This window comes from Fulmarus glacialis, unplaced genomic scaffold (genome assembly GCF_000690835.1).
Source record: "Fulmarus glacialis isolate BGI_N327 unplaced genomic scaffold, ASM69083v1 scaffold3572, whole genome shotgun sequence".
Classification (NCBI taxonomy): Eukaryota; Metazoa; Chordata; class Aves; order Procellariiformes; family Procellariidae; genus Fulmarus; species Fulmarus glacialis.
In genome coordinates, this window is record NW_009195772.1 from 7,579 (window position 1) to 19,983 (window position 12,405).

Sequence of the window (12,405 nt, forward strand, 5' to 3'; positions counted from 1 at the left end):
AAATATGCAAAAACTAAGGTGAAAATTTAAGTGGAAAAAAAAAATTAAAAAATAGATGGAAAGTTGAGGCATCAACAGCAAAGATGAGACTATCGCCTGAGTTATATTTTACTATTCCAACTGCAGCAAACAAAAAAGATGTGCTCTTTTATCCTCCTTTTCAAATATGCAAAAACTAAGGTGAAAATTTAAGTGAATTTTAGGGACAGAAGTGTCTCATAAATCAATGCTTTTGTTTGATTCTTTTTTTTTTTTTTGCTCTTAATTAGCATGGATGCTATGGAATATGCGCAGTTTATGAGACAAGATGGGAACCAGGATTTTAAAAATGGAAATTACTCGTTGGCCATCAGAAAGTACGATCAAGCTCTACATATGCTCGGTTGTTTAATGCAATGGGTCCCGTAAGTATTCTTGAATTACAAGATGTAAACCATAAGACAAGTCTGAAATTTGTACAGTACTACAGTTAACTCAGAACTGTATTTCTTGCCCTGACACCTGATCTTCTTGTATCTTTCATCATACTCTTTAGTGTACCAATTTTGTAATTAAAGAGGAATTGCTGTTCCTGACGTATATGTGGGAGATTAGTTAGTGACTGTAGTCTGAATACTTTTGTATAAGCACCAGTTATAAATTAGTGCAATTAATGCTCAAATTAATTTTCCATAAACCGTGTTGGTTTCTGTTAAATTACTTCTGTTTCTTAGCTGACATGCTGTGGATTAATCTTGCTGTGATTCTGCCATGTGCTGGTCATGTCTATGGCCTGTTGTTACGTGGGTCATCTGATTATCTTTAAAATGGTTCACGCAAGTTACTTTGTTCTTGTTATTTGGTCTTTCTTAGTATTCTCAGATTTGTTAAAAAATAATTTTTCAGAAAAAACAAATGTTAAGCGCTTGTTTTCATCAGTTAACATCAGTTGCTAATGTTATTAATGATTAAATAGTTGAGTATTATGTTAACTATTAAATATTTATTACTACCGTGTATTGACATGCTGTTAACCTAATTTAACACCAGCCATTCATTTACTTTGACTATTAGCCATTTAGACTAAGTAGTAAAATAAGTCCGGAGCATATGCAGGGAGTAGGACCGAGCAAGGACAGAGTCGAGCAGGCTACCTCCAGCGCCTGCCCCTCGCAGGCAGTGGGGCTTCGTCATACCGCAGGATGAGACTCCTGAGCGGTAAGGCTCTCCTTTCCCCTTGCCGTAGGTTGCCTCGTCAGAATTTGCTTGCGTGCAAGAGTGTGCTCTGAACACATTCAGCGTAGTTGAAACAACTTTCTTGAGTGTAAATTGGTAGATGAAGGGTGCAGCTCTGTGGCGCATACTGTTTGCTTGAGTGCAGGCAAGGCAGGCTTTCCAGGCTCCCCGGTACCCCGTGGACTGTAGTCCTGTCATTTGTGTGCAGCTCTTTCCAGAAATTCTCTGGATCCAGCAGATGCTTTACATACTTTAGTATATTCTGTTCTCTAAAATACATTTTTTTATTTCTTAGCTGGTGTGAATGTGGATAATTCTGTTGACTTCATGAACAATAAAATGCGTTTAGGTTGTTTTTTGGTGACCAAAATGTGTTCAGCATTCTTTCCATCTAGCAGCTTCCATTCGTGTGTCTGTTTTCTCCCGTTCTTGGCCACTGGCTTTCACTGAGCCGTACCTCGGTGTGTCGAGATGGTCTAAACTCTTTCCTCATACTGCGTTAGTCCAGCGGGTTGGCTTTCTGCTTCAGAAGAGACCAGGATATCCTAACGGTATCACTAAGGTATCATTTAGGATGTCGCCAAGAGATTTTATAGCTGATGTTCAAATGATCTTTGTTTTCTACAACTGCATTTTTACCTTTAATTTTGTTAGGTGGGCAATTTGTAGACTTTTTTCTTTTTTGTCTTGTTGCTAACTGTAAAGTACGATGCATCCTTTTTCAAGCAAATGAACAGTTATGCTAAAAACGTATTTTTAGGTGTTCCAGGGACATAGCTGTGTTACACTGCAACAAATCAACTGCCCTGTACAATCTCGGTAAATGGAGAGAAGCAGTGTGTTCAGCCTACCAGAGCTTACACTGGGATCCGAAGTATGTTAAGGTATTCAGATGTTTAAGCTGGCAGTTTTTGCATGTCTTACTTTTTAAAATAAGTGTCAATATCTGCTTTTTATTGTGTTTTAGTTTTGAGATGTGATAAGCAAATGTAGCATAAAATTCCAGAATCAGTGTCTGACTCTGTGCATAAGCATCAAAATTACTACTGTAATAGTACTTTTAATAAAATGAAGCAGCTCTCTTTTGCACCAGGAGATGCTGGTTCTTTCTGGGTCCCAACAAGAGAGGCACCAATGCTTTCAAGAAAGATAACTATTTTATTAATATCCCAGGCAAGGTGATAGTAAGTAATAAAGTCTTACATGCCCTTTTGATGCTGGAGACCCGGGGATGACACAGCACTGGCCAGATCTCTGACCAGGCCACGGCACACTGCGCAGAACCCATCCGTGGTGAGGTTCACCAGCTCTGTGTTCACTTGTGGTTTTACAGAGCCTGGCTCACGGTACAGATTCATCAGTCACTGACAGCAGTCAGGTCTGGGATGGGAACTTAGCTTTGAAGGCTCCCTTGGGCAGTGTGCCCTGATATTCTTTACATGTTAATAAGCCTGCAGTTCCTGGGAACAGTACGTGGTGATCAAGGTCATACTGTATTTCCAGTGGACAGAACAGTACACTACACATACGCTTGTGATTAAGTACACATTGATTAAGTACACATTGACTCAAATACTCATCTGTTAGGAATAAGTAGCAGTTGTACAGTATTTATGATACGGAGACATACACTTGGGTTGGCTTTTACGTACAATAGTCTTCTGGACTAACCACTACAGACTCCCAGAGACTTTAGTAGAAGGTGTTTGATTTAGATATGGTAAAATTGGATGCAAATATCAATTTAAATTGCGCTGTATTGCAGCATGCCAGTTATCTGATTTGAACAAATTGACTCCATTGTGACTCTGAGCCAGTACAACCTAGTTCAGTGGTGAATATAAACAAGTTCAGGTGCCATTGGCTGAAGAATATATGCATTGTGGTAAATAGTGCACAATGCAGTGACATGGGCACATAAACACATATGCTGGGCCTTGTGACAAAAAAGCCCACCCTGTCCAGAGGAGGTTAAAATACAGTTGCTAACAGTATGTCTTTCATCCTGTAGTTATTTTCCAAGTTTCGTATTCCAGGATTTATCACACTTTCATAGTATCAGTGATGACATCAGCATATTGTGAATTTCAAGGGATGTTTATTGCACTTTTTTTGGATCTCCGTGTAAGAAGCTGTAAAAATAGTACTACATGTCATTTTTATAGCATAATTAGAGAATTTAGGAAAAAATGATAATATTTTGTTTTGTAGTAAAGATCTCTGAATATTTTCCCAACAATGGTCTTTTTTTTCTCCTTTTTTCCTCAGGCTTATTATAGAGCTGGCCACTCACTGACCATGTTATCAGACTCTTATGAGGCGATTTCTATGTTTCATAAAGGTTTGAGTCTCCTGAATGCTTCTGCAGATCGAACTCAAGTTGCTGATTTTGTAGCAGGCATCTTCATAAGTGTCAACGGTAAACTCAAATTAAAAGCTTAACTTTTCTAAGAGCCTTTCAGTAGCGATGACAACACAAGTCCTTGGTAGGGCATCCTTCATGAGAGCGTTCATTTGGTCCTTAGTGCCACAGGTCTGTTTGAGGATTTTGAATATGTTGAGTGGTCTAATCAAAAGGATATGGTGAACTTGGTCCAGTTTGTATACAGCAGATGCCAACAATCCCAAAACACTTGAGTGTGTTGTCTCACAAGAACACATCAATTGTGGAATAGTTAGAAGAGGTCAAGATTCAGAGTCAGGGAGATGAGGTTGGAGATTTGGAGCTCTAGACCCCTAAGGCTTTAGTGTTTTTTGTCCAAACCACTCTGCTTTTCTTTTAGCTCAGTAGGTTTGAAAATAATTAGAAGATACTCAGTTTAAACTCGAGTTTACAGTGCAGTGTATTCCAGTGTGAGGGACTTTCCCTCAGCTAGTAATGGGCAGCAATGAAAAGAGGGAATTTGGCCTTCCTGTGGCATTTTTTTTTTTTGAGCAATGTCCACCCTATGTCTCCCTGTCCTCTCCGCAGTCTCTCCTCTTCTACTTGCTTTTTTGTCCAGTTCACAGGCTTTGTCTGATGGGGCCTGCAGGTGTGCCAGGAGATTTCAGGTTGTGCCCCTGCTGCATTTACTTGAACTTGTAGCCCTGTGTTAAGGACCTTGATTAGCTTTAGCAGCGACTGCAGCTGGGCTCACCCACAAGTGGAAGAACCACCATGAGGTTCATAATGCCTTGGGGCTTAGAGGTGTTTCTTGAGGGCAGGGATTAATTTTTTTTTCCCTTGTTTAATGAAGACTGGCCACTGATAACAAGGTGCTGTATCAGTTGGGTGTCCGGGGATATTTAAGCCCTCATTTGGCATTCCCCTGGGTATTAATCAGTGCTAAAATTGTCACTGTGTAATGAAGTAATTTAGTTAAGACCCCAACTTTAAAAGTGCTGTGTATACTAAATGGTTTTCTTGATTGCTTATTCTTGCAGATGAACGAGTCTTTCCACCAACTTTTCCCCCTGCATATGAGTATATTTTCAGCTCAAGGTTTGATGCACTGATTTGGCAAGCGGTGATAGAAAGGTTGGCCCAGAAGGGAAAATGGCGGGTAAGTCTGTCGCTGCATTACGTACCGCTGCACGGCAGGCGCCCGTGTCTTACCTCTTCAGGGTAAGCTCGGGTTACCTTTAAAATCCAAAAAAATGGATATTTATTGTTCCCTGCTTCAAACGTCTTGATTTTTAAGTCTTGAAAAATACTTTTAGTGATAAATATTTTCTGAAATTCATTTCTCAAAGGGATATAAAGAACTTGAAATCCCGCTTGTCTCTTGCTGTTGTCTGTTATAATTACGGTGCCATCTGGTGTCATTATTCTTGAAAGAAATTAGAGGGAAAACCCACGTGTTTGTTTGTGGTCCCTTTTACTTTTCCTTCTGTATGACAAGCTGGACTTTTGAAGCTGTCTGTGAAAGACCACAAATAAAGGAGCATCTCAGTGGAAGTACGGTGGTTATTAAACAAAACCAGATCATTTAGAAAAATCAGAAGGTGAATCACCTGAAATTATTTTAATACTCTTTTCTATGGTGACTGTATAAAAAAATTGATCATTGTCACAATTACTTGGGTGTCGGTGGCGAGGTGCTGGTGGTGGGGGCTGCAGGGGCCCGGGGAGAGGCCGGGGCTGCCCCGTGCCAGACGCGGCTGGTTCCAGCGGACCCACTGCAGGGCACAGCTGAGCCCCTCAGCCAAGAGGGTGGCCCCTTGGGGAAAGCATGTTTAAGAAAAGGCAAAACGCTGCCTGGCAGAGTGAGGGGAAAAAGTGAGGAACAGCCCTGCAAGCACCAGGGTTGGAGAAGGAGAGGAAGGAGGAAGGAGGCTCCCTTGTGGCCTGTGGAGAGACCATGCAGGAGCAGGCTCCTAACAGGAACCGCAGCCCATGGAGGACCTGCGCTAGAGCAGGAGAGAAGCATGAGGAGGGGGGAACAACAGAGAGGGATTGCTATGGACTGACTGCAGCCCCACACTCCCCATCCAACCCCCTGGCCATGGGCAGGGCCATCTTTCACTCGATCAGGTTGCTTAAAGCCCTGTCCAACCTGACCTTGAATGCTTCCAGGGATGGGGCATCCACAACTTCTCTGGGCAACCTGTAATGATGAGCAGGTTCAGCTTTAGCTCAAACATCTAATTTAAAGCTACCCTCTTTCAGGTTAAAACCGTTGCCCCCTGTCCTGTCACTACGGGCCTTGTTAAAAAGTCTCCCTTATAAGCCCCCTTTATTGAAAGGCCACAATAAGGTCTCCCTGGAGCCGCCTTTTTTCCAGGCTGAACAACCCCGACTCTCTGAACCTTTCCTCATAGGAGAGGTGTTCCATCCCTCTGATCATTTTCGTGCCCCTCCTCTGGACCCGCTCCAACAGGTCCATGTCTTTCTTGTACTGGGGACCCCAGAGCTGGATGCAGTACTCCCGGTGGGGTCTCACCAGAGCAGAGTAGAGGGGCAGAATCACCTCCCTTGACCTGCTGGCCACGCTTCTTTTTAGGCAGCCCTGGATGCGATTGGCCTTCTGGGCTGCGAGCGCACATTGCTGGCTCATGTCCAGCTTTTCATCCACCAGTACCCCCAAGTAGTTCTCAGCAAGGGCGCTCTCCATCCCTTCATCCTCCAGCCTGTATTGATACCAGGGGTTGCCCTGACCCAGGTGCAGGACCTTGCACTTGGCCTTGTTGAACTTTAGGAGGTTCGCATGGGCCCGCTCCTCGAGCCTTCAAGGTCCCTCTGGATGGCATCCCGTCCCTCAAGCGTATCAACTGCATCACTCAGCTTGGTGCCATCTGCAAACTTGCTGAGTGATTGAGTGCACCACGCAATCCCACTGCCTGTGTCATTGATGAAGATATTAAATAGTACTGGTCCCAGTATGGACACCTGAGGGACACCACTCATTACTGGTTTCCACGTGGACACTGAGGCATTGACTATAACTCTTTGGATGCAGCCATCCAGCCAATTCCTTATGCATCCGACAGTCCATCCATCAAACCCATATGTCTGCAATGTAGAGCTAAGAATGTTGTGGGGGAACTGTATCAAAGGCCTTACAGAAGTCCAGGTAGGTGACATCCTTAGTTCTTCCCTTGTCCTCTGGTGAAGCTAGGTGGGTTTTCAGGGAGCAAGGTAAAGTTTTTAGGGAAACTGAGAAAACGGAAAAAGATACAGTATGCATTTCTTGCTTTCTGCTCAGGATGTTGGTGTAGCTGGGGAGTCTCATCCCTATGAATGCAAAGGTCTATTCCTAAAGTGAAGGGTCACTTCCAAGGTGTATTGGAGAGACTTTTAAGGCCTGACCTTTCTACATGGTTTTTATTTCTGAGGAAACTTTCATCAGTCATAGCTTCCCACAGTCCACTCTATATTACATTAATTCAGTTGATAAATGGAAAGGGAGATTCAGTAATCTCTTACTATCTTAAAAAAAGATCTGAAATGTTGTTAGCCCTCGTTTGCTTTTCTACAAGATTTGATGAGGCAGTGAAAAACAAAGTTTCGAAGTGTGCTTATAAGATCTCTAATACTTTTTTTTCCAGTCTTGTCTGTTGTTGTTGTCCGAGAAGAAAGAGTTGCCCACCAATCTCAGAGTCAACCAGTTATCACTGAAGAATCTCTTTGAGGTAAAGTAGCATCCTTTTTTTTTTCTTGTGTTTATTTCTTTTATTCCCGTTCCTTTAGTGAGAGATTTTCCATCTTGTGTGCAAGGCTAAAACAGATCAAAGAAAAACAGAATGGAAAATAATACATGGACTTTGTATGATTATATCCGATAATCTATTTTGTCCCTTTTCATATGAATGTTGAAAAATCCTTAATTTGCATAACTTCCGTATGTAATTTAATGTTTCCTTTAATTTGCTCAAAAGAAATCATCTTCCTCTCAAGTACAGCAAGCAATTCATGTCATGCTTGGAGCCTGAGAATTTAATGCTGAAAAATGTCTGACATCAGTTAAGTTGGATATGTTTTCCAACCAGGACAATTTATGATATCCCTGGTATAGGGTATTATTATACTTGGCTAGCCTGTCTCTGGACTGCTTCATGGTGCCAAGTATGATTACAGGGAGTTGAGCTGGGTGCAGTGTTGGAATTTTCCCTTCCCTCAACGCCCCAAATTTTTGGTAGGTTGCTTTATACCTAGGCAGCAACTGCTAAACTTTCTCCCTAAAGGTTTTGACACTTTCCAAATGACTTAGAGGATTTTGGCAAGATGGAAACATGTAGTCGTAGACCAAGTAGCCACAATTCCTAACACCTTTCACTGAGATGATGGCATCTGCAGACAGCAGAATTTGATCTTTATGTTGCTCTTATGAAACTTGCTCTTTTCTTTATCTTGTGATTCCTCATGTTCTGCAGCATTTGAGAACCTCCCAAGCTTTCTCTGCTGGCAGGATAAAATAAAATCTTCCAGCTGTCATAAACTGCCATGCTCACGCATACTTTGACCGCTGCTGGCTAGCTGTGCCTGCCCGGTGCACGCGCTGTGCCGTGCACGCTGGTATACCCCAGAGGCTCTGCCCACATTGCTCTGTGAACTAGGGCTCGATGCTGCTTGCCTCTGCCTTTGTGCATGGGTATCCCACCAAAACGCTTTGGATGCATGAAGGGGTGTGCAGCCATTGCTTCTGGCCCCTTGGGAACCAGGATGTAGCCGGAGGCCAACTGTGAGCCAGGAGCTGCTGGGAGTTCACCAGCTCTGCCACACAGCAACAGCCGGAGTCCGTAGCAGTAACATACCAACTTTCTAAAGGCATCTCACGGTGTACGTGTCTGTTACCACGCAGTGGATGCCCAGCCTGTTTCAACTGCAGTTAAGTAAAGCATTTCTTATGGACCATTAAAAAATTCTTCTCTGTATGCATTTTTTTGGTTTTATTCTTCCATTTCTTTGTGTGTGTAAGTTAATTAACTGTAGTTCTGCTGTATGTAACCTACTTTTAAAAGATATGGTTACACATTCGTTGAGAAATTCCATTAGGCTTTATGCTGAAGTATACTAGATTTCCTACAGCACTGTGGTTTTCCTGACGGAAGCTTTAGAAGACGTTAACTGTAGGCTACACAGTACATTTGCTTGGCATTTACTGGCTGGCAAATTAACAGTTTAGGGCATATTGATAGATTATGCCAGAATTTGCCATTTGGCAGTTACAGTGCTTGTGGTACTTTTGTCATAATAATTTCAAGTTGGGGCTCTTTCCATAAATGTATTTCAGTTAAGTGGCTGAAGGAGTGAGCGGGAGTAATTCTGAAAAAGGTAACGCAAAGGAAATAAATCTACATCTATTCATAGGCTTGTTTATAGTGATAGCAGAAGAATTGTTGAATGAATATATGGAAGCATGCCTTGGTTAGCCATCGTTAGGCAGGTATGTTGTGTTACTGCCAGCGGAGTAGCCCATATAGGACTTTATGCTACCTGCCATCACCCATCGTGTGCTTGCTCAGTTTTTTGCGGGAATGGAGGGTGGGTCAGTGTTCGGTCCTGGATCAGCCAGGCCGGACAGCCGCAGGGCTGTGATGCTAGAGCAGCATAGCTGTGGTGGAGACAAGGCAATGAGAGCCTCGGATTAAAGCAGCTCCCAAGCAAAGGTGCCCACTGCTGCTGCCGTGGTTTGCAGCTCTTAACAGCACCCTGGCCTGGGGCACAGCAGCAAAGCAGTCCTGCAAGGGGTGAACGTGCTTCTCACGCTGACAGTAAAGCATGGCAATGCAGTAGAGGACACATGTAGGGTGTCTTAGCAAAAAATCTTCCTTCCTAGGCAAGCAAATCAAAATGCCTCATTGAGAGAGGAGGATAAAAGTGGGTTGCCTTTGCAAAATAGTATGTCCTTCATTGCTGAATTGGCCCCACCAGTCTTAGCTATTCTAGTGGCTTTGTTGTACATGTGGAAGACTGAAAGAATCAAGATGAAAGATCCCTAAGCACTGCTTCTCTTTTGCAAAAATTAGAAAATGTGGCTTTCTGACAACTGAAACTTCCCCTGCTGCCACTACATACTCCCTGTAACGTGTTGTATTTTGATTTTGTAACTGTGCATAAACGGTAATTCTTGCCAGTCAAAATTTGGCATGAGGTGTTAGAAAAAAGGATTTATTTGTGGATGTTGGAAGCCTGTGTGAAGACTGCTATTTAAAAAGATGACTGGCACAAATGGAGAAATTATGTCTGAACACTGTTGCTGAGCACCCCCTCATGTCCTGATCCTTCTGGCATATTGTCTCAATTTCCATCTGAGCTTCCTCTGCCCACCTCCAGAGTTCCCCGTATTGCTGTACCCCTTGTAAACTGTGCTTCATGTTCATTAAGTCCTTGCTGGAACATCCTTTTTCAGTTCAGCCGCCTTCTACTTAGGCTGTGTGCTTTCAGTCTTGGTCTGTAAACTTCCCTGTAAATTCCATACTTTTATCAGATCACCTTCTAGGAATTTATCTGGCCAAAAATCTGTCTCCTAAGGCTTAACACCTTTTCTTTGCGTGAACAGTCATATTACCATTGTCGTCTTAATAACACCAGATGCTTCCTGAGCTGGGTGAGAGAAGGGCTTTGTCCTGCTCTCCATCCATGGGGTTCCTGAGCTGTAAAAGGACTGGTTACCTGAGTTCGCTAAACCTTCTTCCCCCAGTCTCTAACTCCCTTTTCCCAATTTCAAGTATTTCTCCAGCCTTTTCTTGCTTTGGGGTAACTGCCCACATAAGCTGCCTCAACCAAGCTTAAAAAGCACAATATCCGGTTACAGCAATATTTGCACTGAGATACAGTAACATTTAATAGACAAGTGTAAGGCAGAAAGTTGCAGTCAATTACAGAGAAGAAATATAGAAATACGTATTATAAAATAGACTTCAGATTCAGTGCTCTTCAGAGCAGGACAAGATTCTTTTAAGATTCATTAACATCTCGTAGGAGAAAAGTTTGTTTTGAGCTTCTACTGGAATTGTTACATATATAATAAATGTTTCATTTTACAGTGGATATGGCTTGATTGTTATTGTTCTGCTGATTTTTGTCATAAAAATCACGAAAATAGGATTAAAAAAGAAATGCTTTTTATGTATGTAAAATAATGTGTTGTAATTGTTCTCTTTGTTATCAGACTTCTGAGTTGTATGGACATGGTGAGAAGATGCAAGAAGTAGCGGAGTTAGTCAAGTGGCTAATTTCCATTGGGGCGAAAGTTGAAACCATTGGAGTGTATCTGCTTCATGCTGTTATCAGACTGTGTATCAAAGCAAGTGAGTGACATCTGCACGTAAAATAAAACCAGGGTGGCCTTCATCAGAGAACTGACAGCTAGAGCTTTTCTAGATTTTTTTTTTTAAACTAATGAGATCAGATCATCTAGGTATAACCTTGCATGTGCCAATAAGGCACTATTTTTAAAATGTTGTAAACACTCTCATTTATCATCTGTGCCTGATAGTGGTACAAACCTAATAATGGTTGTTCTCTTCCGTGGTTTGAAGCGAAAATGTGATTGATGTGGGTCTTTCAGGACCTGAATATATCAGCTTTGATGAAAATAAAGTATTTCTTCCTGCGATCCCAGTGGAGCAACAGTTTCTATACGTGCTAAAGAATGGTGAGTCAACCTCAGAGTTGCACATGCTGCAAGTCAGCAAGAACGTAGCATCATGTCTCCCACAATGCAGCTGGCCCTTACGATGATTTCATTTACTTATTTCTTCCCTCTCCTACTCCCCATGTTCGAGAAAAGGTTTCATACAGATGCATCTTGCCACTCTACAGGGGAAAAAAACAGGATCTGTTTCTGCTGTATCTCTGTTTACCATTTATAACAAGTGGGTTTTTTTGATCATTTCAGGAAAGAACCATCTCTTCAGGTGGTTACTGACTCAGAGGCCAGACTTGAAGGGTAGGATCAACCAGCAAGACAGAGATGGATGCACCCTACTGCATATTGTGGCATCTTCCAGTGAATATTCCCAGAAACGCAGTAAATACAATTTTTTTTTGTGTGTGTGTGTGTGTGTTTCATTTCGGAAAGATGAATAATGGAAGAAAATTTCAGACCCCGGTGTTTACTATTTCATGCTAAGGAAGAAAATGAGAAAGTCCTGTTATCTGAATATAGACTTTGTAATGGTAACTAATATTTAAACATTTCAACAATTCCCTTTTAAAATTGTATACCTGATTTGTGACCATTTTCTTTGCTCTTTGATTTGACTGGTTATGATTTTCCCACAAGTATGCTGCAGTTTTTAGAATCATAGACGTTACCTTTTAAAGTTTGGTGTGCCCTTAAAATCATATTAGACCACCTGGAGACCTATCCTGTTCTTTTGAATAGGCAAAGATTTAAAACCTAAGTAGCAGTGTACCTTGTCAGAGGAGGAAAATGAAATGCTTTCCTGCACGTTTTCTGTGGGATTTCTTTTATGTTAATTTAGCCTGGCTTTTTTCCTTGTATTTCTTACTCTGCCCACTAAGTGGCAATAGGAAATAAGCATCAATAAACAGCAGACTTTTAGGTCATTAAATGTGATGACATTCTGGTGGTTCTCATTAATAGTATAAATGAAATGAGCACAACCTATATCTAAGTAATTTCATTTTCTGGAAAGGTGTAACACATCTTTTGCAGCAGTTCCATCTGTTGCTAAATGGCTCTTGCATTTCCAGAAGAGACCGTGTGTGTGTATATATATATTTTTTTTATTTATTAAAGT

General features: G+C 41.9%; 1 protein-coding gene across 1 annotated transcript; it reads left to right on the plus strand.

Moving 5' to 3' along the window:
• Nucleotides 1–269: 269 nt before the first annotated feature.
• Nucleotides 270–11,669, plus strand: LOC104084373 (TPR and ankyrin repeat-containing protein 1-like; the record flags this gene model as incomplete). The annotated part of the gene is made up of 8 exons (XM_009588185.1): nucleotides 270–404; nucleotides 1,976–2,099; nucleotides 3,484–3,634; nucleotides 4,639–4,757; nucleotides 7,243–7,326; nucleotides 10,809–10,947; nucleotides 11,208–11,294; nucleotides 11,538–11,669. Coding segments are annotated over 8 exons (971 nt in total), but the record flags the coding sequence as incomplete, so codon positions are not given.
• Nucleotides 11,670–12,405: the final 736 nt, after the last annotated feature.